Below are 26,708 nucleotides of genomic sequence, written 5' to 3'. Positions count from 1 at the left end.
TCATGCAGGTTGAGTTCACATACGCCTATGAGACATGGACTCTGCACAAAACCAGAGGAAGATGTTAGAAGAATTTGGAAGGACAATGGAGGAGCCGCTACAACGATGAGCTCTACGAGCTGCACCATCGTGCAGTGAATTAGACTCGCCAGGTTCCGGTGGGCTAGTCATGCCTTGAGAATGACACCGGACGACCCAGCCCAAAAAGTCCTTTTAAGCTATCCACATGGACAGAGGAGGCATGGTAAGCCCAAACTGAGATAGAGTGATGGTGTTGATGCGTCCGCCAGAATGGCCGAAGATAATCGATTGGCAGACGAAGTATTGGCGGTAGCGAGGATTGTTGCAGCAAGCCAAGACCGCGAAGTAAGTAAGTATGCAGGTTGAGTTGGACATACTTACATATTTCGGTAGTTAATTTCTTATTCTATATTTATAATTACCAGTTACAATCCAGAATCCATCGCCTCAAAGGATCTATCGGAGCTTTCAGATGTGATTCGATAGCATAGCTAGTTCGTTCGTGTGAATCATCACGAAAGCATGTAAGATGCGTTTGCCTTAATACACCTAGGTATTCATCCTAAATGCAATAAATGCAATAATTGATAATGAAGATAATTGTACGCCCAGAGGTGTTGTAAAGTACAATTTGTTCGTTCAACAAAATCCATAAATCATCCGCCGGCGACAACCCGCTGCTCCGGTGAGCTTGAATCAACCGCGGGAAATGCATCTGTGCACTGCAGTCATAACAGTGCAGCAAGTTAGTTTTTGCTTTTGGTTTCGGGAATAGGTATAAGATTTCCGGGTCCCGGAAAAAGTTTCCCGTGTAAGTAACGATGACATCTGACACAGCTGAGTTCGGCTAATGTTTGGTGACATTAGCACAGAGAGGTCAGTAGCATATGAGTGCTTTTGGGAATGTATCGAACAAGGAGCTAAAAACTTAGAGCTACAAAGCAGTTGTATTTCATTTACCACGAAAACATGGTCTGCGATTAGAGTATCGAAAAAGAAATATTTTCAACAACTGGATGTACGAAGGAATGTTAATATTCAAACATTATTTAATGTAAATATCTTGCATAAAGTAAATGAAAACCATAACGAAAGTAATGCCATACGCTATAACCTTCTTTCCAACTCTGCCTTTAAATTTCAAGGAAAGGACATGTTGCACTCAGCGAAAAACGGACTTCACATGCACAAACTGGTGCCGAGCCTGGTTTATTCAGGGCTTCCGAATCCTTTCGCAAAACCGGTCGAAACAGTCGTGCTGGCTGGCTGTACTGGCTGCGTTGCAGGTACTGAGGGAAAATTTGCACCAAGCTACTTCGAGGCTGTTACTTTTATGCCGACGCATAATGCAAACTTTATGGATACTTCCGTGGAGTAAAACACCGACTGGTGGAAGAATAATTCCACTATGAAGCCAGTTCCGTCGGTCGTAAAATTGAAATTTTACTACACAAAGAATGGGCAAAAGGTGCTGAAAACTTTCGGCATAAAATCGTGCAATAATATCGATGAGACAGGCAGGACAGGACTTGGGAGAAGAAATGTACGCACGGAAAGTTAACAGACAGCATGCTTAAATTTGTTGCTGAAAGCTTTGTGTTTACTTTGTACATAAAAAAATATGCTTTAATTATGGTGATAAAGTAAATATTTCAATTGTATAAACGATTGCTTGGACAGTTGAAAATAAAATCCAGCCACACAATTCATGCAGGGCTTGAAATGAGCTCGCGGAAAAACCCCCTCGGTAGCTAGCTAACCGTAGGTCGACCAACGGACGGTTTGATCCGGTCCTTTGTAACCTGTCCATGTGAATGCACTAAACGTAGCGGTACATCACGGTGCACCAAGCCAGCAATGAATGACGTTGCGCGAGAAGTGCAGAACTGGTTTGCGAGCAAGCAAAAGGAAAACCTGCATCGAACAAGGTGTGCTTCCAGGCAGTGCAGTGCGCCCGTGATGCACTGACCTGCCCCACACACGCAATCGACTGCTGCAAGGTGAAGATCAAAGCTATGGGACGATGTTGCTTCTCTATGTTTTAGCTGCGGACTCTCAATATTGACCGGTTCTTTGGAAGCTGGGTTGATACGCTATTAGCTCCTAGGCATGGGTGGAGAGGAAAATTCGGGTCACCTAATCAGCGATTCCATTGGCATCTGGGTTGCATTTTCGCTTCCAAGTCCAAGTCCCGATGTGTCCGGCTGTTGAAGTGGTACCAAAGACGTTGTTACAACAAATCGGACACACTCAGAATACGATTTTAATTTTAGAAGGCTTCATATCACATAAATGATTGCGTATAAAGCAAGATACAGAATATGTATTTTAAATTGAATACTTTGGGAGGACTCTATCTGGAAGACAGGAATATTTTAGACCTAGTGAACATTTTCTGAGGTTTGTATATTGTTCAACCTCTGACCTCTGACGATCACTTCTGAGGATTACTCGAAAGTAAAGATTAATCCAGAGCAGCGGAGTACGTTCCAGAATTCTGTCGCATCCCTGATGAATAAAAAGTAAATTGGCACATCATTCGTTAATCCATGCCAAAAAAAAAGCGCCAAACCCTCAGACATGGCCGGCTATACAGCAACATTACCATAAACACGTAGTTCATTTTTTGTCGCAAAAGTCCATGATGAATTCAACATAATTATGGTTTACAAACATTTACCCGTATAAACATCGCTGAAAGGATAATTTATGCTTAACCTTAACGTGTTGTGCTACGTTTAATTGCAACAATAACTACACTCCGCCATTTGCCCCTCTTGCCACAGCACGTTCTTGTTTCGTGGATCAATTAACGCCTGTCGCTTCCGCTCCAGACACGACTTCCAAGACTCCCAGTATGGGTAGGATGAATAATGAAGGCTCTGTTTATCGTTCATCATGAACGTTTCATTAAAAAAAACACCCAACTGCCCAACCAGCGAAGGAAAAACTAAATTTCCCAAGCGAATCATCCAACGGTGCAATCGGTTTGCGTTAGCTCAATTTGGGTAGACGCTCGCTCGTATCTTCCGACCTGGCGACGGCCTGTGGAAAATGTGGATGGCAAATTTGTCAAAACCAGATGTTCAGCTTTAGCGGTAGATACTGTGGAGCATCGAAGAAGAAGACGAGTGGAAAAACAGTTTTTCCATTTTCTTTTTTGAGATTTTCTTGCTACTGTGTTGCCATAAACGGAGGAAAACCCATTCCCATTTTAAATGGCTCGGCACTTCTTCCCACTCAGGCGCACACTTCTGTAAGTGAATAATTGAATAAAATTGACTAAATTGATCGACCACCGATGGGGTTCAGGGGCACGGTGGAAGATTTACTCTGAAGATACGGTTCACGTTATCGTGGCCCGACTGTACCCGCCGGAGTTTGCCGGTGGTTAATTCGAGAGACGATTTTGGGGTAAATTATTAAATCAGCTTCTCCGTCACCTTCTCCATCCATACCCACGAGTACATCTTTAATTTTCCGCTAATCAACGGCTCTAAATCGCAACCGTCTGGCTACTGTATTTGTGTGATTTTCTTCTCTTCAAACGTCCAAACGTTTTCGGGCAGCTGTCGGCACGTCACACGTCAACCGTCACCCAAGGGTAAGTGAGAGATCCATTGAGTACGACAAAAGAGCTGTTGAAAATAATCCCTCTTGCCCTACCAACAGTACCATCCTGGGTTTTACTGTATTCATCCGACATAACCACTTTAACACACTGCCCCAAAGAAATGTATGCACATTTCACGCTTTTCCTTCCCTGCGGCTGCTACCCAAAGCAATTTCACCGAAATCATCGAAGCAGAAAAGTACTCCTCACAGTTCGGCCACGTGGAAAGTGAGTGTTATGCTGTTGCTTTTAATTAAGTGTTGAAATTAAACGATCATTAATGTGACCGTTCGTTGTAGCGTTTTATCACACCGTTTAATGTTTTCCGATGTTATCTATTCCTGCTCACCGGACTCACTGAGCCGATGGTGAGACGAGTATGAGCGGGGAAAAATAAATAAAACAACATTTCACACGCTTCCAGTTTAGTTTTCTCATACGTTTTACTGATAGTGATAGTGGGCACAGGGTGCGGGGTACGTTATTTAGGCTAGCGTGGGAGATTTCGCCTCAATACTGACTGCATCGACTACACACGATCTGCCCATTAATGGAAGGTGTTGAATAAAATATGGTATCCAATTCATAACAGTTTGTACTGGACTGTACTGGATGTGAGGTAATTGGTTAACCCTCAGGCTTTGTTGTTTTTTATTAAAAGTTCAATTATCTTAAATAATAATTATAGTAATTTATATTACAATTACTGCTCTTATTTCTTGTTTGCCTGTATGATAGTGGGGCGGGAATAAAGATGAGCAAATTGTGAACGGTCGAGGCATTTTTTTAACTAAATTACTTAACTGTGTTAGGTTTCCATCTTTCCATCCATAGAGCAGTTGATCGATTATCGATGAGAGAAGATGGGACGAAAATAAAATTGTCACAACGTAGGAGAACCTTGATAAACAAAGAATTACCGCGACTAACACTTCCTATGCGAATAAACCGGATTATTTGAACATGCAAGTTGGTGGTGGTAGTGGTAGCTTAATAAGAAAATTTGAAGCATGGCAAATATTAAGCTTATCTAAGTTAAAGAAATGAAATGAAGTAGAGATGATAGGTTGCGATGTCCACTGCGAAAAAGATGGGACCAATATCAAATTTTATACGGGTCATCTCCCTGTCCGTTGGACTTGACTATCCTGCTTTTCCGGCAAAAAGTTGCCATAAAGTATGTTTCAAATTACACTACTTTTTTGGGATATTTTTAGGTATTTTTAGAAACATAAACTTAGGCCGAGAGAATAGACATCCAAGCAAAATTTTTAGAATTTCTTCATCATTGAAATCAATCCTGTTCGACTGGATGCTTAGACGAGTCTTCAATAGAACAGTAGTCCTTAAGGATACAGAATAAAACTGGGTGGATTTCTGACTATTCTTCTGACCAACTGATCCTCAAGTCCAAGATGACGCCAATCTAGACTGGATTGCAGTTCTTCAGTAGAGAATTAAAGATGGATTTATTGGACATACATTAAAACATTTATTCATTCATTGAAATTCTCAAAACTAGCAAAACTCCGAGCTTAACTTGAATGTTATAATAAAATATGGGTTATTCCAAGAAATGGAACTCCTAAACTTCGCGATGTAGCAGTCCAAAGAAAGAACAACAGAGGAGCTACCCTTAATATAGCCACTTAAGGGCTACACTAGTAAATCAGTCGATGTGTCGATAATGAACAAAATCTCCCTGTTTTTCTTTTGGGAGAGAAAATCCACTTCAAAAATCAAAGAGTTATCGAAAACTAGTTCCCCCTCAATCTTCTTCTGCCCCCATTCCGAAGCGCATCTTTTCGTGTGTTGAATGCTACGGGGGGATTAGCCGGTCCATTCGCTCAGCCGCATTGCTTTCCTTTAGCTGGGCTGGAAAATCTGAAAACAAGGGTGAATGTGGAGCGAACATTATTCAATGCTCCTCAATAACGATGACGATAGATGTGGTGTGTTTTTCTATGCCCTCGCTCTAATTTCTCAACACTGCTCCTGTATTAAAAAGCGGCTTTTGGCTTGGAAGTTCCAGCAAGCGTTTAGCAGCATCTGGTTTTTCAGCTGTCAGCCGATGAGATAAACTATAAACGCAAGCGCACTGGAGGAAGTGTTGTTTTTAGATGTTTTTTTGGGATTGGGCGGAGGGACGAAAAAAAAGTTTTCGATGTTACAATTTACTGTTTGCCCTAGTTCATAATGAGTAAAAAAAACAACGCAAGAAACTAGTTTAAACTACACCCTGCCTGTCTAAAACAGGGCTACCAATTTCCTCTTTCAACTCATCGCGATTTGTGTGGTTAGTTCCGATGCGCGTCTTTTTGGTTTTTGCAACAACAGAACACAGGTTCCTGACATTGTCTAGCCAAGTTCAAACTCGCATTCTACCACTCACAGCTCGTGAACGTTGGTCAGCCGCTGGTCAGCGCAGACAGGGCAACAGATTCGATCCAAACGGTCGGTCCCCGAGCAACGAACAACGAGTCCACTAAAATCCAATTAATATCAATTCTGCGATAATTGATGGCAATTGTTGTTCTGGAGCATTCCGTCTGGCCATCATTCCGTCTTACCAGTCCCGCTCGTTCGCACCTATACCCCAAAACGGGTTTCGTTCTCGATGCTCTTCCGACATTGGGTTACGGGTTTGGAATCTACCGCATTGGCCGAATAAACGATGTACCATATCGTTGGAATGTAGATCGGTTCGGCTAAGAGCAACATCAATGCAATTGGTGTACAGCACTCGGACAAATGGATATGGATGGTGTTGGTTCACCCATGGCCAGAGCTTGCAATGTTTCTTCATTTAGAGTCCACCCGGTGTGAAACAGTGATGGTAGGTAGACGAAAGAAAGTATTTTTGGATTTTTCATTTTGACAGATTTAGATTATTCTTGAAGCAATCAAAATTGGAGATAAAAATGATCAAGCAGGAGCTAGTCACTGCAAATGAGAAGGGTTCTTCTGAATGTAGGGATCGTTCCTGTTTTGACACTATCAATATACCACCAAGCTAATATCATAAAAATCAGGAATATGTTCCGTTGCCTAAAAGGGCCATATCTCGGCAACTCGGAGTGCTTTTACCCGACAAGTACCCTAATGGTACGATCCTATTTGTCGTAAGAGTTTCTGCATTAGGGGGTGACCGTTTGTGCCAGCCAGTATTGGCAGCACTTTGTAGTGCGGGTAATTCGGTTGATTACATTGCCATCCTGGTAGATGATGATGCTGCTGCTTCCAAGAAAACCATCTCATACACCATTCCTAAGCTTATTGGAGGTATCATCTATTTTTGGGTAATTGGCTATCATGGCTAGCAGTAGCCCCATTCCACATCAAATAGATCACTTTCCCCCCGGTAGCCATTATCCTGCTCGTGGTGGGCTTCGTTTGAAGCATCAAATAAAACAAAAAAAAGGGTGAAATATTTCTGAATAACAGCTGTAATTTGAATGAATGGTTGAATATTTTTCTTTTTTGGCCAAGAGACGGAGCGTCATTCTCCAATGTCTGTCCCCCTGCTGCATGTGACCGTGGGTGATCTTATATACCTTCTGGAAATTTCATCAACCGGAACCGGATTTTTCTATCTATTGCTTTCATTCACAAGCTAACACGTGTTTCCCGTGTACCGCAATGTTGCCCAATACAATGTACACAAGCGGCCGTGTACACTCTCCTTCCAACCTGTGGCTTGGCTCAGTTTGTTTATTTATACAGTCAGCTGCTGTTGCTGCTGTTGCTGATGTTGCTTGCCGATTTTGTTCATTTAATTCACTGTTTTACTCCCACCCATAGGGCGTCGTTGAGCATGCCCACCCGATCGCAACACACTGGGCAAACCTGGCGAGTCTCTTTCTCCGTTTCAAATTTGGCCATGTTCCAACCAACGAACCGTTCCAATCTGCAGCTGAGCTCGAGAGCCGTGCGGGGCAAACCGAGTTGTCCGTGTCTTGCGCAAACCACCGACGGTCGATGGTTTGTCTCTCGAGGAAGCAAAGATTCGATTTGCCTGCCGATTTGCCTAGAAACCGGTTAAGAGAGGTACGATGGAGGAAGAGGCAAAAAAAACCTAACCATGAACGATTAGTGAGGTGGGAGCATTGGGAAGCCTGGTGTGGAGCGCGAAAATCGGATATCGCAGCACGTGAAGTGAGGCGAACAGGCACGGCGGCGCTAGCCGATCGACGGATCGCTATTGCGTTTGTGTGCGTTCGCACAAAGTGGGCTATAGGGTGGGACAGACGACCACACCAGACCAGCACGACCACTGTATACCATGGCCACCCTCGCGGACAGACAACTCCGGTTGACCTATAATTGGCGCTAATAAATTCGAGCGCGCGGCCCGTCTCGGTTTCTTTGAGGGGTTTTCTTTAATTTATCCATTGTCTTGCAGAAAAGTAAACTGATCGAAAGTAAGGTAAAAGATGGAAAATAATACAAATTGACACCACGAGCAACCGTACTTAATCATTAAGTCTTGTCAACACAAGCACACTGCACAGCAATTTCAAATGATGCAAAATGGTAGCATCTTGAACCATAATAGACATGGCCGGTGTCAGTGATGGATTAATTGATTTGATGATTAGATGACGTTTCGTACCTCACCCGCGTACTTCGTTCTCCCATTTGTCTTACTGCCAGCTTACAAAAGACCGATGGCGTATGTTTTGTTTTAAATTAGAAGACATGATGACGAATTACGTTCACTCTTTCTCTCTCTCTTGACCGAACTGGCAGCTGTTACCATACGATTTATGCATTTGTTTGTTCGCTTTTTCCAACCTCTCCCCCCCCCCTCAAACTCAAAATGACCAACAAATGCTATCCCTACACACATGCACCCCAAACGGACGATCGTGATTCGAACGATGATAACTTGTTTGACTTTTGGCCCTGCACAATTGATTTCGTTAAAAGGGTGAGTAAAAAAAATAGTAGCACAAGATGCGTGCCACACACATACACACACGACAGCTAGGCATCGTTGGTTGTAATAAAACGTTGCACCATCGGGTTTTGCATTGTGCTCGTCAAACTATCTTTAGTTTGGTTAAATTATTCAATTTTCAACGAGAACATAAGGGAGACTTTGTTCAGAGTTTGAACTGCGATGGTCTTCATTTACAAAAACTTTTCAAGACCAAAAATAACTAGTTTAACGACGCAATATAAGTCTTAAAAAAATATACAAATTTTTCATTTACTTATCATTTACTTTGTGATAATCAGCGGGTATTAGCATGAGCATGACAATCGTTAACCCAGAGAAATTCTAAGAGGTAAACAGAGATGATAAATCGTGAGGATGCATTGAACAAGCATAGCAAAATTGTTTCCACAGCTCGGACCGCAAAGTGTCTGCCAAGATCGACAGCTTCAACCAAACCATATGCGACCTAAATTTAATTTTGCTTTAGATTTAGTCTCAGATCCAATTCTGGATAGTACTCTCTCATATTGGATACAGACTGCGGCGGACCAAAAAATTAGACCTCTTGATTTTGTGAACGAGTAATTGTGTTGGTCCGTCACTGTATCTGAAAAGTGTATTGGCGGATTTTTACAATATGTTTTCGATTTTGGGAACCCGTATAAATCGATGTACGTCACATGTTCATCAATTTTTCTCTGCCCTCATTATCATTTTGTTGAGTTCATTTCATTATTTAAATTAAATAATTTAAATGTTATTTTCGTTAGAACGACCAAAGTATAAATCTATCTGATGACTGTTGAAGTGTATGTTAATGTTTTGCAACGATATTTAAACAACAATATTAGGAAGATATACATTACAAAAGTCGTATCGTTTTATATCGCTTGTGACAAAAATGTACTAACGTTTAATTTTTATTTCAATTTTTTTATTCTATTTTGGAACGATTTTATCGATCAATGTATGAGCCTAAAGAACGTATTTAAAGTAAGTCCTCATATAATAATTTATATTAATTGTATTAAGCTGTATTGATGCATGTGAAAATCTGAGACAATACATAATGTAATATTGTTTTGATTCTGCACAGTCTATAGTGAACTCTAGAAAAATTAAATAATCTCCATAAAAAGCCTTAATAAAACAATTGCCAAGCATTCCAGTTGCCTTCCACTCGGTGAGTATCGTGTGTGAGAAAAAGGAGAAAGACACCCATAATATCGTCATGTTTTTTCCCCCTGTAGCATCACCAGAGTATGCTGATAGTGGGCCGTGTTCTACATGACTCGGTCATCTGCACCAGTTACACAGTGTGCATAGGTACGTCTATATGGGTGTGTGTGTGTGTGTAAGTGTTTGTGACCATACGACGCTACCAAAGTTTAACAACATTTTCTCAACCCACCGTCATCCACAACAAACACGACCGGCTGTCTGTTGGGCCTCATTCTGGTGCGTTCATTTGCCGTGTGTTCGGGAGTTGGTTCGGTTGGTCGGGCATACTTGTGCAATGACACAACGCCCTATTTCCACCGAGCTACAACACTTTTGCCAGGTCAACTTGTAGAGATACAGATATATTGGTTGCTACATGTATGTCCAATACGATTTTTTGCAGCAATAATGGTTAAATGTTATTTCATTGTACATATTTATTTATTTATTATTTAATTATGACGGCTTGAAGCATCATTGTACATACATTGTGAATAATTTTTAGTAAATTTAATCTTTGCAGCGGTGATCACAATTTGCACAAGGAATAAGATTCATTCGTTTGTGGTCCTTTTTGTGGTCCGATGCGTTTGAGAAGGCGTTAGAATAAAAATTAAGCAACAAGCTGCCGCTATAGAGCTGACCTAATTTGCTGGGCTCATCGATCGTCACCATCATCAACAAACCGCACTTTTGCATGCTCCAGACGTATTTCATTTACTAGTCTGCTTCTGTTCTGCGTGCTAATAATACACGAAGACAATTGCACGATACTGACCTGACAGGGCATCATTTGAAACGACATAAAAAGGTCAACATGTGTTCTACTCGATTTATTAATGGCGACCATTTGTTTGTTGTGCGATGTGGACAGAAGGGTTGCAGCAAGTTAAAAAAAATAACCCTGACCACTTATCGCAAACGAACGTAGATATGCACACTTATTTCGTTAAACAAATGCAAACGCAAAAGAAGCAGGTTCAGAGTAAATGATTTACAATTGCTAAATACTGTTTTGTTGTGCCGTCGCTACTCACATGGCTGAACTGGGTGGCTATTTTGGTGTGCTCCTCTTGGTACTGCTTTCTGACGCGTCGCTTTTCCTGGTAGAGGCTGGCTAGCTTCTCGTGACAGACCGTTTCCAACTGTTCCGCGTTGGTGCGAATTTGTTTGGCCGTATGCTCTAATTCTTCCATGAAGCTTCGCCACGCTCGCATTATGTGACTTCCTGTGGAAAGAAAGGGGGAAAAATGTGTAATATTTGTAGTGCGTTACTGCTCAGTGGTTAACGACTGGACGGGTACGAATATGCTTGTAAATACACGAATAATATAAGCCGAACCGAAGCCTAGCAATTGGAATATCCTTGAAATAGCGCGATAGACAAGAAATAAGATAAGCTTGAGTGCAATTATTACAGGGTTATTCCGATGTTAAATATTGCCTACAAAATTGCCTGCCAATATTACACGTTTGACATATCTCATATGTGGAAGAGATAGTTGGAAACTATCAGAGAACTAGAGGAGTAGACAGTCAATCAACTATCTATGTGACATAGCTTGGAGAAAATTGGAGAAAAAACAGCAGGATGTGATCGTATAGCCAGGGTAAACTATACAACAAATCGAACTCTATGGATCTCTGCCCGATTTTACCAAGCTTGTTAGAATAACCAAGACCAACATCACATGTCAGGTTGTTGTTATTCCTCTTCTTCTTCATTGACACTATAACCTTTAAAGGTCTCGGCCTGCCAGTTCAAATTTTCTGTGACTTGATTTTACCCGTAGCAAAGTAGTCAGTTCTGCGTATGGGGAGGCAATCTGGATGGGATTTGAGGCCCGGTCTTGCCTTGTGAATACCGGCACCGTTATTGCCTCGTCCTCCGGACTGCCCCTTGTTGTTCTAAAGTCTTTTTTTGTTAGAACATCACACGCCTGCGTCTGACAGGTTTGCCTATAGGAGATAGCTTAACCCTAGAGAGAGTCGTCTGAGATACACAAGTAAGAACTCCGGGAATCATATTCTATAAGGTATAAAAAATCCCGATATATGCTGATGGCATAGAGATCATCAGGTTTACCAAAGGATCAGGCAAGTGGCACAAATAATGATGAACATATAGGAGATCATACGTTTGAAGTTCTTCAAAACTTCAAATCTCTGGGTGAAAAACCAACAAGGTTGAGGTAAACAGTGCATGCCAACCAATCATACTATGATCGAGAATTTCTTTTCAAGCAAAACACCTATCGGCCAGGAACTGATCAGGAAGAAGTTAGGACTATATCTAGGGAAGAACTGACTTTGGACTACCTCTGCATTTAAAACTGAAATCCTTTTATCTGTGTTGGAGAAGAAGATGCTCAGCTAAGAGAAGTCTGTACAATGACGAGCTCCGCGAACTGTAACATTATTTCACCATCATGCAGCGAATTAGACTCGCCAGGTGTCAAAGGACTTGTCATATGTAAGCTGGCTTCATGGACCAATAAGCCATGGTAGGACCAAATTTGTAATGGAATTAAGCCATTGATGAGTCCAGAAACGATTGGATCCTTCGAGGTATCGAGGACTTCTGCAACTGGCCAATGTGAAGCAGTTGTAGCATCTCAAAAGTAAGTAAAAAAACGGTTTAGGAAATCAATTGAAAACGTTGCGATTGAAAAGAAAACCTGAAACATGAACATGAACATCTCCTGATGGTAAGAGACCTTTCCAGACAAAACAAATAACACGATTCTACGGTCCAACGTCATGTTATTATTGCGTTTTTGGCAAATGCCACAAAAACAACTCCCTCGCAAATAAAGCCGGTGCCGATGAATATTTTAATTTGACGTGTTGCATAAATTTATGCTGCTCGCTCGGGGGGGTACCGTTTGCCCCTGACTTTACCCTTCAATTGGGGTGGTGGTGGGCTGGTGGGAAGCTGCTTGCGATTTTCGTGTGCGCACCACAGAACACATTCGATTAGCTGTTAGCTTACATTTAATATTCACCACAAAAACCTGTTAGAGGTAACGCGCTAAATCAACAGGTCGGAAATAGAAACCTTCAAAACGGACAATGAATTCAAATTCAACTGATACAATGGCATTAGAGGCTGCGGTGCCGAATTTTGGTGAACCCCTCATGCATGTGGTGGGGTTTTTCCTCTCACCCATTTGCTAATTTCTTTCTAATGAGGGTTCTTTGAACGTTTGTCAGGTAAATTGTAACACGAATAGAAGTGTCAGTTTTTTGTCTTCATTGTGCAGCGCATCGGCAGTTTCTCCTTTGTTGTTTAATTGTTTGTGTCCAATTATTTTTACGTAAAACTAAAAAAACAACGATATAAAATACATTTACAATCTAGCAAAGCGCAGTAAACGCGGTGCTATGAATTAGAAACAAACATAAGGTAGGAAAAGCTCGACAGCCCCACAACACAACTCCAACTTCACCCGAAATGCCTAAGTCCATCGAGCTGTTGTTAATTTCGATTTCCGCAAATTTCTATAATTACGCGCACACCAGCACACAACCGGCACCAAAAAACACATCCCCAAAAATAAAAATAAAAATAACACATCCCCCCAATAATCGACGGCATCGAGATAGCCTCGGAACAGGCCCAAAGCGTGTGGCATGGAATTCGGTGAGATAACTGATGTACGCGTGGATGAAATTGTACGCATTAAAGATGCAAACAAACGAAAAGGGAAAGGAATATGGTGGGAAATAAAAACAGACGTAAATAAAATCCCACCATTCCAGAGGTGAACGAAACGCTTTGTGCAAAAGTTGTGCGTCTCGCCCGAAGAACGAAATTAACAGTTCTAACCGAAGAATCTGCGTTGCAGTCACCCGTTGCAAGTGAATGGCGATCGAAAGGTTTTGCTCCCAATTCAACTCTCAGAGTGGCGCACGACTTAGTTTCCCATTCAGCAGCTTCTTTACATTTTACATCTCAGAAAAGGGAAGACGAAATAAAGTACCAGCAAATGGCAGCACACGCATCGGACACATTTCGCTGCTGCTCGCTGTGTCGATAATAGTTTAAAATGAATTCCACGCAATGGTGCGTGATGGAAGGTGCCATTAAAAAAAAGGTGAGGTGAATAAAAAAAAAGACCTTAGGCACACGCAGACTTGGGTCCAAAGCGAAATCAAAAAGGAACGATCGTCGTTTTGCGAAAGAAAACCAAAATCAAATAAAACAATCTCTGCCACCCAAAGAAGCGAAAGCGAAATGTCCCGCATTAGTAAAAACTGCGCCAGTGTCTTAGTTTGGGACGTGGGAATTTGTAAGTTAGCGCTACCCGAAACAAGCCCCCCGAACGGAAAGATTGAACGGTAAGCACCCATTTCCGGAAGAATTTATGTGAATGATCGATTCCGATTGATGTGAATGAATAATGGGCACATTCATCCGTTGTGGAGATAGAAAGGGGGTGTCGAGTTGGTCAGGTGTATCCGATTAATGTTGGTCTTTCATGTGGATTTTGAACAGAAAGGATCAAGTGTATTCATTAATTACCATAATTCTGCATGTACAATTTTAGCTTTTATCACAGTTTTTGTTTTTAAATGACCGGTGAAGATCTAACGAATCATGACAAATTATCTACTTGATATTAATAATTTGACTGTGCAAACCTTAAACTAGTATGAAGAGACTTAATTTGAATCAGATAACATACACGCGACATTTGTTTTCGACAAGAACTTTAAGTACTTCTCCATAAAGAAAGGTTAAGCTGTACAAGAATATAATCTCGACACTTGGCAAAGCCCTGGGAAAACAGGCTAAAACAGAAAGCTAAATTAGGTTATAAGTAAAGCGAGATAACCCTTGACGGTTCAGATATTTGTAAAAATGTGATTTCGTCTGGCCGACAGTACTGGAGAATTTCGATCCCAACTTAATTTCTATGCATTTTAAATAGCATTGAGGTTCCCTATCCTTCTGTAAAAATAACTTGTGATCGGCTACTCCGAAAATAAAGCTATGTAACTTCTGCTACCCAAAGTAAGCGCTAGATCTCTTTTAGGTGTCTAATTGACGTCTGGGCGATTGAAGTTCTACGACTGATTTCAACACGACCAGTTTCGTTCATCTAATGTCATTAGATCTAGTATAAGTAGCGATGTATCGAACGATTCCTTTATATTAACTTCTAATAATTGTTTGAGATCACAATAACATTTAGAGGTAGTACTGGCATGTAAAAACAGATCATGCACATAAACATATGGAGGCGCCCAGTATCCAGCTGCTGCATCTTCTATTAATCGCTTGCACTTGTCACACTTACCTTGTAGATCATCCGAACGATCGATTTTGAGTCCTTGTTGAGTGACAGCTGCTAGTGACACGGCATATTCCCGATCGCACTTGGCCTTCTGCACCAGGCACCGTTTCATCGTTTCGAGCAGCTTCAGCTCGGCCTCCTGCCGGTTGAGCAGCGCATCGTGCGCCGCCCGACCCTGCAGAGCGGACGAAAAGCCCATGGTGTGGTATGTTGCGGGGTACCGATATTCGTCGGAAAATCCCCGGGAAGAGCGTTTCGTACGTTCGATTCGTCTGCTGTCTGATGTCACTTCAAATGTCACACTATACACACACACACACACTACGAACACCGAGCAATGCGAATAGCGCACTAACGGCTCCGGTGAGCTGTTTCGATACGTTTAGTCGAGTGGGCTACATACAAACTGCACACAAATACACTGCACTTTATGTTAAGAATGCTGCCATTTAGATACAAACAAATGCAATAAATATTTGTTTAAATTTACACACATTCACCGGTATTATGAACTTAAACCGGTATTATGAACTTAGCCAATAAAAAAACGAGTAAAACTAAAGTAACGTAAAAATATCACTTTTAGAACTAGGTACACTTTACACTTTCACATACCCTCGAGTTTTTTTCCTACATATTCATTTGTCAGTACATCCGTGAAACTACTTTTGTACATCGGACAGATATATTAAGCACAACCACTTCCTGGCCCAGGCCAAGATTTCGGCTTTCTCGATTGGAGCAACGCATTAAAACTTAAGAGGACATTGAGCTTATGTACCTTTCTATTTTATGTTGCGCGCTTTGTTTTGGCAGCGGGCGACCTTTAACACACAAGATCTGGCTTTTAACCTTCAAAGGATTAACCACAAATGACCACGAACAGTTCCTCCTTTCTCGCTAATCTATTTCAAAAATTTGTTAAGCTTGTTTCTTTAGAAAGATCGATCATTGTATCGCTTTGAAAATAATTGAAACTAATTTACATATATAAAGCAAATATATTTAAAGCACTGTTAAATAATCAGTAATCCAAAGATGGTACTGATGGTGCTGGATTTGGAAAATACAATACGTTAACATGGCAAACACATCTAGAATAGTTTGATTTATAACGAAAAATAATGCGGATAACAAGATACAAGAAAATCATAAAACGCAATATAAAATTGTTATTCACTTCGGTCCGTTGAAGAGTTGCTACGGGTAATATTTCACATATGCTCCTGATTATATATTATTTTTTCATGTTTAAGAATGCGTGTAGGATATCGGGTTTTGGAGCAAACTTGATCTGGAAAGAGAAAGAGCAAAATGAAAAATATTTAGTGAAAGCATCGCTTGTTAAATTTTATCTTAATTCAGGGTCTTAATAAAATCCGTTCATAATTTTCAATCAACAAAAACAAGATGTAGAAAAACAAGATACTACATTATGAAAACACAATAGAAAAAATGAATTCTACACTTAAGCCAAGCCTAACTAACTGACGACTGGTTAAAATCACTTCGATTTATGATTCTAATCATAAATCTAACGGATTCCGGCAATACCTGAATTGTAAAACTTGTATTCGGGAGTCGGAATATCAGAGGGCAGCCCCACTGATCAGGACCGGAGTTCAAATCCCATCCGGACTGTTCCGCTGTAGTTAGGACTGACTATCTAACTACGTGGAATCATGAAGTCTAGTAAGCCAGAATTACCACGCATGACCTAAGAGGTCGTTAGGCCAAAGAAGAAGTATCAGAGTCCAAACGGAGAACAAAGTCCTGAGCAACATGGGCATTGTTTTACAGCAATTGTCAACTGGGGCAAGTTGCTACCAACACATCTTTTTGAATAAATCTTCATGAGATCACAGCATTATGTAGTCAATACGGAGAAGCAAATGATCATCATGGTTGGTAAAAACTTAACAACTACGAATATCAATTCATATAACAGCCAGCGCTAACTGCGTGATTGACGCTCGGGAAGAAGTGGCAATATTTTTCCAGAACCCTTCTTCTAGGATATAGAATTTTAGCACAATTGTACGCATTGAGTTATGTATAGTTTATTGATTTTTACTGCCAACCGTAGCTAGCCATTTTTAAGGCATTCGAAAAACGCCTACAAGTTCAGCAAATTGGACAGAATTGACAACGTTCGGGAAATGGGTTTTTGGTACAACTGATACATTCAGCTACACGCCATGATTCCTTGAAGTGCCGTTGGTTTTCTGCAGCCATAAAAGAAGGCCACACAAACAAGTGACAATAAAAATGATTGCAAATGAATTAAGATCAATCGCAATCAATTGAGACCCCATTCTCGCCTCGTTTGGAATCAAGCACAATTGACTTGAGAAGGACTAGAACTTTGTTGCCACACGTCGGTGAACTAAATTTAAGAATAGTTAAATCGGTTCATTTGGTGGGATTTTGTGGGAAGCCCTTCAGTGACAAGTGTTGTAAATGTACGTAAGTAAAATAAAAGTAGAAGACACTTCTCTTACATAGAGGGAGGAAAAACAAAGACCCCAAACAGCTTAAAGTGCTCTCTTTGTTTGCAAGTTTCCATCCTGCAACATGGAAGCGGGCAAAACTGGATCAGACGGATGTGCTTTATTAACGACCACCAATGCCAATGCTCGCAAAATCACCAAACTGGTTATCGATGATAATGGAATACATCATCCTTTGCAGATGGAAACCGGTTGCCCATAAGTCCTGAGCACAAACGGGGTTGTGCCTTGCATAAATTGTAGCATCTTCTCCACTTCACGTCGCATACCCGATCGAACGTATTGCATCAATAATTAGTGGTATTATGTGTCGTAACCGATGTGTTTTTATCTTAAACATTAAACCACAACATTGTTGCAACTAGTATTGAAGCATGCTACAATATTCTTAACTTATAAAGTTAGTATAAATAAAAAAAAACATAAAAGCGTATTCTTATTTTCATCTGTATTTTAAATAACAATCCTCTAAATATCTTTCCTCCTAGTTAACTTTGCTGCTGTAGCTATTCTCGTTCATCCAAGCATACGCTCCCTCCTTCCAAGTTAATCTTAAGCTCATCTCGCTTCAAGTTCTATGTACCGTATAACAAGAACAACGTACAGTCGAGGTGTGGTGCCTGAGCATCAATTGCGCACCAAAACATGGATCTCGCGTTTTAAAACAAAGCGAACCATAAAATATGTTCCCTCCACCAAACGGGCTATAGTTAGTCGAGAGCAACACACAAGAACGGGCTTGACCAGAGCACACCGCCATGGAAGTTACTTATTGGTTGCAAGCTCCATCGTGGCATAATCGGCGTCTGCATGCATGCGCTATTGTGAATGTAATGAGTGAGTGCGAGAATGCTCCAAGAATGCTCCATCATGCTGAAAAAAGGGCCGTTCAGTTAAGTGGCAACGCACAAGAAAGCATATGATATAGTTTCACTGCAGACAACAGTTTTGGAAGATTTGTTTTGAGAGGAAGCAAAGGAGTACTTTCCACTCACAGAAAGCACGTCTCTTAGCAGTCTTCTAAGCAGAACGCGTAAACGCGTGTGAAGTGTTAACTGGAGTCGTCAAGACGAGATTCCTCACATGCGTACGTACACTGTGCATCGACCCCTTCTTAAGCTACCAACCAGTCGTTGTTGTTGGATGATTGGCTGCTTGTTTGTGGTATGAAGTTTGCCATCGTCTCGACGCTACCTGTTGACGCGTTCATCTTCATCTTCTGTAAGATGCACGGTCACATCAAACGAGCCACGGCCAGGTATCCGCCGCCAGCCGGTTACAAACTGAACGGTAAAAAGAGTGAGCAACGAGAAAAGCGACAACTCCCCCGGGACCAGCAGCCAGAAATAATCATGCTCAGGAAGTGCCACCGAACGCTTCGCCGTGCATGATGTTTCGGTGCGTTCGGTGTAATTATTGACAGGAGAAAACAGGTTTACACGATAAACATGGTCCACGAGCGAATCGGTCGGCTTCACTCACCTCCACCCCCATCGATCAAGTTCGGACCATTCGGTAGATTACAAATTGTACGGAGTGGCTTGCAAACACAACCATTACACATTTAGACAGCTGTTGCGAAACGATACTCATAACGTAAGACGCCCGATAAGAAAGCTTTTAAGACGCTCGCCTAGATATGGATGTATGCATAGAAGTGTATCTGCCCAGATTGATGAAACCCGTACCTTCAATCAAACCAATCGGATCCAATTCCGCCGTGGAATATGTTGAAGGGTTTCACGACAAGCACTCACGCATACATGTGCACACATGCAGCCGGGTATGGGAATGCACCATCTTAACGGTGCTCGTGATACATAGGCACTTCAAAAAGTAGCTATCTTCGAATGACAAAAAAGAAAAAAAAACTACTTAAGTTCGCTCGAATGGCACTAATTTTTAGCTTGAATCCAACATCCATTGAGCATTTTTACACATATTGCCGTTCGTCTGATTCTTTGATTTTTTACACTTTTTGGATCTTTACGATCAGTTGCTATTCCTTCTTGGCTATAGACTAAGTGGAAAGTGTCTCTGATCGAGGTTTACCCTCAAAACAACTATCGGCAGCTGTTAATTAAGGGTAGTTTGTTGTTACATGGACATCTTTGTCTCAGACGTTTACGAGGCGAGTTTTGTATAGAAATTGGAAAATACATTCTTGGCTACCGCTTGATGACAAAGCCACTGTTTTCTAGAAGTAAAACAAACGATACGCGAAGCCCACTGCTGCGTAGGACTGATGCAGCTTTTTTCTATGTTTTTCGTGCGGATAAGAGGCCTTCAATTTGAAGTAGAAGCAGATCTTCCTATAAAAACGAAGCCAAGGAACACGAAAAGAATATCCTAGCTTAGAGCCAATAGAATCCATTATCCCGCCACTACATGCACCAATGTTGGATTCCCCTGAGTCTGTGACTGAGCTGAGAGCATCGCCGATTATTACGTGGCAAATCTTGGATATCATATCCCGTCCAGAAACGTTTTTCCATACGCAGGACTCACTGCCTAACTACGCATACAATCAAATCGAGGAAGCTAGAAATGGAAAGCCAAGACCTCTCCAAGTTAAGTGATAGCATTGTAACAAGTGAGTCTGTACATGAAAAACATAATAGAAAATACGATGATCAGTTGAGTGGATCACTAGAACACAGGACTACTTTATGGGTGGACTGTTTAACAACTTGAATACTATTAGAAGGGTTTCTTATCAGAAGAATCTTTTCTATCTGCCCTGCCTGCCCATTACAGAGTTACAGCAATGGTTTCTTGAGGATCACACACAAATGAAAACAAAAAATCAGTTACACAACGGAACGCTTGTTTCGCGATAAATTTTATAGATATCACCCAGCCCCACGATGCGATAGTGTGGTGAGTAAATACACATGAAAACCTATACTTTCACATCGGCCGTGATTTTTTTCTCTCTCCCTTCCTTGTGGCATTCCCCACGCTCCCTCCCCCTTCTCCAGCAGTCTGGCGTCTTGCATGATCGCGAGGGGCAGGCTTCTCAGGCTGAACAGCGCTCGCAACAGGATGACACCGATCACGTTTTGCCATCCGGACGACCCATGCATCTGTGTACGTGTACGGGCGGGAGAGTGTCGCGAGCTTGATAACTTTTTGGCCGACGACAATAGAGACACACTGCTGCAGGAACTGAAGCTCCTTCGACTTCCCATCCGTTTGCCATTGCTTCCTCCCCTTTCGCTTCGTACACTTTCTAGCCCACTCCAATTTCCCCGCGGCGTGCGATGGTGCGTCTGAGATTGACTTCACAAAGCATGCGAGGTGCGTGGATCGATGATGTGCTAAAGTTGCACTTTTCCATCCGTCACACACACACACACACACACACACACGGGCGGCCACACCATTGTTATGTGGTTTTATTTTATTTTTATTATGCCTTTTTTGTGCGTTGTTTGTGTTATGTTCGCTGCTGCTGCTGCTGCCGTCGCCTGATGCGCCACCCCCTGCCATCCTGCCCCATCCCACCACCTTCCCTACAATAAACGGGCACAGAAAAACCGGTTGGGCCAAACAGGGTGGCCAACGTCACGAAGACGACGACGGCGGCGATGATGATGATGACAACGACACGGCTGTGTTTTGTTGGAGCGCCGCCGTGTTGGTCTTGAATGCATTCGTCGTTCGTGTACTCAACCGGAGGAAATTCGAACCCGAGGAAACGCATACGCAAACGCAATCGACGACCCCTCCCATGTGGGGGTAGAACACTGAAAGTGAAACAGATTCTAACTTGTGTTGAAACGAAGGCATGGTGCTGCTGCTGATGGTTTTCTTATTTTTAGTTTTCCAACGCCAACGAAAGGTCTAAAAATCTTCGTTTGGTGAGATTTCTTATTAGTGACTTCAATAAACGTGTGCAGTTACGAAGATGCTATTATTTTAAGATTTGTTTTCTTTACTAACGCGTCACGCGTATTTGTAAAGCTAAGAATATAATTAATCTTCAAAATCCCAGCAACGATCAATCGATCAAGATGTTCTAGTTAGCTAGCAGAGATGATTGAATGAGCGCGATGATGTGCTGTTAAAAATGAACAGAACAAGAAATTATGATCGTTTAAATTTATTCGATCGTATCGTAAAACGAATTAGGATCAGGAGAGCATCTTTCAAATAGATCAATTTGAATTGGAAAGGATCAAAGTGATCACAAACAACCTTTAACTTCATTCATTCTTTTTCTGCTTCTTCTTCTTCTTCTTCTTCTTCTTGGCTTAGGTAAAGCCGGTCGTCTAATAGCTCTCTAAACTAATTGATTTCCATGGATAGTAAGTCTGGGTGGAAGGTCTAGATAGCATATATTCTCTGGTTCTTCCCTGTGAAGACCGGCGCTGCCTTCGTCTCGGTCATTGTACTGCCCCACTTAATTTTGGCTCAAGAATTATACTTATTTAAATAACTTTATGACTTTTTCAATTGTACATACACCCTTAATCACCTTTACGTATTCTGTGCATTTAATACATCCCAAGCGTACTTTAAATATTCAATATACTTTTCATTGACTGAATAAAATTGTGCGTCAACAATTCTCATCAAATTATCGAATTTTTTGAATTCAAATTCGAATCGAATTGGGTTTTGTGAAGGGCTATTATTGAGAATTTATTAGACAAGAAATGATTAGATTGAAGATCAACTCAATAGATCTGCATCACTCACGATCTTGTCTATGTGCGTTCAACCGTTCCAATTTCGGAACTGTCCAAAGAACCATTCTTCATTAGTCTTAGGATTTATCGGTAAGCTTCGTAACAAATTTAGCCAGGCTGGTTATGTTGGCCATGTTGTAATATTGGTACTTACGAGCTACTTTACTGTAACTGATAAGCTTACGAATAACGCGATCAGGCGAATTTCTAGTGTTTGCGTTCGATCTTAGTGGCTGCTTTTGCACATGTTTCGTGTATCCTTTGTTCGCGTTGAGGAGGGATTTCCCCATTTTTTTTCCTTGAACCTGATCCAGCAACACACTTGGATTCCTTCTCATTTTTAAATAACTTGTGCAAGTCCAGAGCAGCAAGTGTTGATCTGGATTATGCTTTGAATATCTTCAAAATACTTCAATAATGATGGATCTGTATGCAGATGCCTCTTTAACACAGTATTTTAACTGCATAAATCACACACTCTATCTTCCCTCCGAAAGACTGATAGTTACACAAAAAACTTTTAAAATATTGTTGGCATCACAAAACACCAACAGTACAATACAATTGTAACCATTTAAATGCTACAACCATTGCGAAAGGTACCATTACGCAGGATCGCAGAATGAGAGATCAGCCTGCCCGGTCGGAGATCGATCGATCAGATCCGTCGTTCGGTTTGATCCGGGAGGCAAAACATAATGATTTTAGATACTGTTTTTTCTTCTCTCTTGTTCATAAAAAGGAGCACGCGCAGGCAAACCTCAACGGACAAGAACCTTATTCCATCTCGTCGTCGTCGTCGCGTGTGGTGGGGGGCCAACCGAGTCGTGGGGAGGGTTTTTGGGAGGGTGCTTCTGTTCTTCGACACAACACTCTCACACACACGTGCATGAGACGCGGCGGTGTTATGGAGCCAAACAGGTTTTCTGATGTTTTGCGCTTTCTTCTTTACCTGGAGTTCGTTCTCTTCGTCTTTTGCTGGTGGTTGCTGCTGCTGCTGCGAGACCCAAGATTTTCGGTTTCTCCTGCTGTGTGTGTGTGTATGCCAGCCTCTCCTAAGCAACGATGGCGCAGGAGAGATTGCTTTGTTTTTTGTTTTATTTTATTTTCCTTGTCTTTTTTCATCGCCGTTTTGGGGTGGTGTGTTTTTGTTGGCCCTGCTGCTTTGGTTGTCTCGCAGGCGCTGAAACCGTGGAAGTTGCGATGTTGCGTCGTTGTTTGAGAAAAACCGGAATGAAAACGGGATAGGATGCAACGAAAACAACCCCCTCCGATTCCCCCTCCCATCCTATCACCTCCTCCAAACACGCTTAAAAGGAGCACATACAGTAGAAGAAAGGGTCGCAAAAAAGCGACACACACACATGAAGTTCAGGCGTTGATTTAAATGGTGTGCAGCATAGTATAGGAAATTAAATTATTTCACTCACCTTTTGAATGTTTATCGAAACCAACGGCCAACACCCCCCCGAAAACAGGTTTATGCTGCAGGTTGATGTGCGGAAGGCAGCACCGTGTCGGGTGTATTGGTGGGAAATACGGCGATCTTCAGACCACCGCCGTAGAACGTGGTGATAAACTCTTCCGCCGTATCGCATGCGCTCGATCACACAAACAACACACCCAATACGTATCGCACATACAGTAGGCGGGCGGGTTTATTTTGGCATTTTATCACAGGCAGAAACACTGGTCGTGGACGGCAGCAGCAACACACGCAGTCGAGAAATGCATTCGGGTAGAACACGGATGTGCAAAAGCCATTTACCTTTTGGCTCGACCCCCTACAATCTCAAACAGGTAACGCACCACCACCGCAGGATGGGCACACAAACAAAACACACAGCACACACAGCACGTATAACGCGACGGATCCGATCGTCGGACACACACACGCACGCACACAAACACACGCGTACACGCCGCGTAGTCGAAAAAGAAAGCCTTACCGTAAACACACACAAAATAAAGAACGCACTTCACTTCACACCTGTGTTGGTATGGGTGTGTGTGTGGGACGACAGAAATGCCGCGCCGGCATTTAGTGGGCAACTGGCAGCGATGATCACGTACAACGTCCGCGCACGCGGTCGCCTTTTGAATGAATGAATGAAATGTTCGGCCCTCGGAGAGAGAGTAGTCGTGCCTCTACCAAAATATCACCACCGCACAATGGGAAACGACCATGCAAATTATAAGAGGAAAGTGTAATTAAAAAATATTTTCTCTTTGGATTTTTCTATTTATTTATGATAATGTTTGGAAAATGATTTTCAATTATGTTGAAATAATGCTTATATATTTAATCTATCGGATTGAGCAACGAAATATATGATAACTTTTTGATAATTATGTTTCATTGGAGGATTTTATATGTTTGTGATAGTTATTTCTGAAATTTTACTTCACTGTTTTTTGAGTTTGATGCTTAATGGATGATGGATAGAAACAGAAAGAAAAAACTTTGTTCATAAAATTCTCCAAATTCTTCTCTGAAAAGTTCTGAATTCTAGTTCTCTCTTCCATTGACTAGTTCTGTTTTAAAAATGCTCCAAAATAACCACAATTTTCTAAGAAAAAGACAAAGTAAAAATGGGCTTAATTCCCGTTAAAATTGTGTCCTGTTTAACGTGTTTCGACAACTGTGCGCAGTCGCCCACTGTGCATCATCATCGCGGTCAGTGACGTTTCGTTAAGCTTTCGTTCAAATCATCAAAACATCGCTATTGGTCCATTTGCCAGTACGAGATGGAATGCTAGCGTTGGTAGAACTAATAGGAGCATACAGAGAGAGAACTCGAATGAGCTGTGCGAAAGCGCTCTTGCCAATTGGCGCCACACAATTGTAATATGGCGGTTAATGCATTTGATAGTTAATGTTTGGAGCGAAGCACGTGATTTAACATTCTGCTATTTCTGGCTTACGTGTAAGGACGCGTATAGTTCATTCAGTATTGGAATAATCTTATTCAAAAATATTAACACCAAAAAACAACAACTACTTAGAGTGATGTAAAAGAAAATAGATGAGTAAAAATGAGTTGTTAGTTTTGCTGTTTCTATTTATTAATTAATGATGACGGACCGATGCCGTATTACCCTTCTGCTGTTTTTAGTTGTTTTTTTTTTTTAATTACGGCCGTATTGTTTTTGTGGAATAACTCTTTACTTGAATTAAGTACGCATCCGTTACAAATTTAAACCCTTCTCGGCTTGGCAGCTTTATCATTCAGTATGCTCGGTGTTATCGTGTTTTTACAATATTCCACGTAGCTTTGTGATGACAAAGCTACGCATTTTTCAAACGAATGTTCGTTGTCATTAGATTAACCCGTGCTGGAGCTGCATTCTAGAAATTGATGTCCATTATCTCCTTTAAATTTGAGTTAATAAAATTCTGAAAAGAACAAAACTTGAACAAGATAAGTTAAAATGTAATCTGCTTCATAGACATCTAATTAAGCGTTTAATTTTTTTCTCATTAAACTGCAACTTACTCATTGATAAAGCGCGTTGCTCAGTATGAATATTGTGTTATCGTGTGTGGGAATTAGAATAATTATATAATCTTGCCTGCATTTGAACTACAGGATTTAATATTACAATTTTCGAGCATGCATTTAAATTTCACGAATTAAACAGTAGACAATTAAGGATTAAGATTAGGACTACTCGACTGTTATACACTTACACGAACTACTCGAATTACATGTAAATCATTATGGACAAACGAATACACAGTTGCAAACCGACCAGCGATACGAGTGCACACAGTCTCACTTCAATCCTCAAAATATATCACAACCACCCCCTTTCGTGAACATTTTCACATTTGTTGGTCCTTCGAACCGGATCGTGATATACGGAGAGGAAGTTTCATTCTGCAACCAAGAGTGGAACTCGGTATACGGAAATTGTGCAAGTCATTACGTGACAAATTCGCCATCGCATTCGGCCCCGCGTCAAGGGCAACGGTCGGTTACACTCCACCATTTCGAATTTCGCGCCAACGAGTTGTTCGTTACCGTCGTGTGATATTTCGTGTGATATTTTCGAGAAGCAATGGATAAGAAAATCAAGGCAGTGCAGTTGAAGAAAAGGATTGCTGTGGAAAGCATTAAATCCATGGAGCGGTTCCAGACGGATTTCCAACCCAACGACGCCCAACAGATTCCGGAGGTGTTAGAGAATTTGGAATCGCATCAGGCAGGGTTCTTCGCCGCTATTTCTAAACTGGAGGAACTCGACGAAAGTGATGCAACAATCGAAGCGTGCATTATGGAGAGAATCCACTTCGAGGAACGTTGCAGGAAGCTGAAATCATTTTTACGTGCAAATCAACCCAAGGAAGAAGGAGCGGTCAACGATACGACAGGTTTGGCTTCGTCGACACTCGCTTTTGGTCGA

The 26,708-nt window shown here is 41.5% G+C and overlaps 1 protein-coding gene across 7 annotated transcripts in view; it reads right to left on the bottom strand.

The window, feature by feature from the left end:
• LOC118507570 (tyrosine-protein kinase Fer) overlaps positions 1-24,408 on the bottom strand; it is a 47,661-nt gene extending 23,253 nt beyond the window's left edge. For 3 of the 7 annotated variants that reach the window (XM_036046198.1, XM_036046203.1, XM_036046202.1), the window contains exons 1-3: positions 24,251-24,402; positions 15,101-15,539; positions 10,835-11,025 (exon numbers count right to left, since the gene is read on the bottom strand). In XM_036046198.1, coding sequence (XP_035902091.1) covers positions 10,835-11,025; positions 15,101-15,296 — 387 coding nt within the window. In that variant the 5' untranslated portion in view covers positions 15,297-15,539; positions 24,251-24,402. Of the gene's footprint in view, positions 1-10,834; positions 11,026-15,100; positions 15,540-15,712; positions 15,735-16,277; positions 16,392-23,731; positions 24,044-24,069 lie in introns of those variants that run through there. The other 4 variants (XM_036046200.1, XM_036046204.1, XM_036046199.1 and 1 more) reach the window with 4 other exon arrangements.
• Positions 24,409-26,708: the final 2,300 nt, after the last annotated feature.

The sequence above is a fragment of the Anopheles stephensi genome, chromosome 2 (genome assembly GCF_013141755.1).
Source record: "Anopheles stephensi strain Indian chromosome 2, UCI_ANSTEP_V1.0, whole genome shotgun sequence".
Lineage (NCBI taxonomy): Eukaryota > Metazoa > Arthropoda > Insecta > Diptera > Culicidae > Anopheles > Anopheles stephensi.
This window is presented reverse-complemented; position numbering and strand designations above follow the sequence as displayed.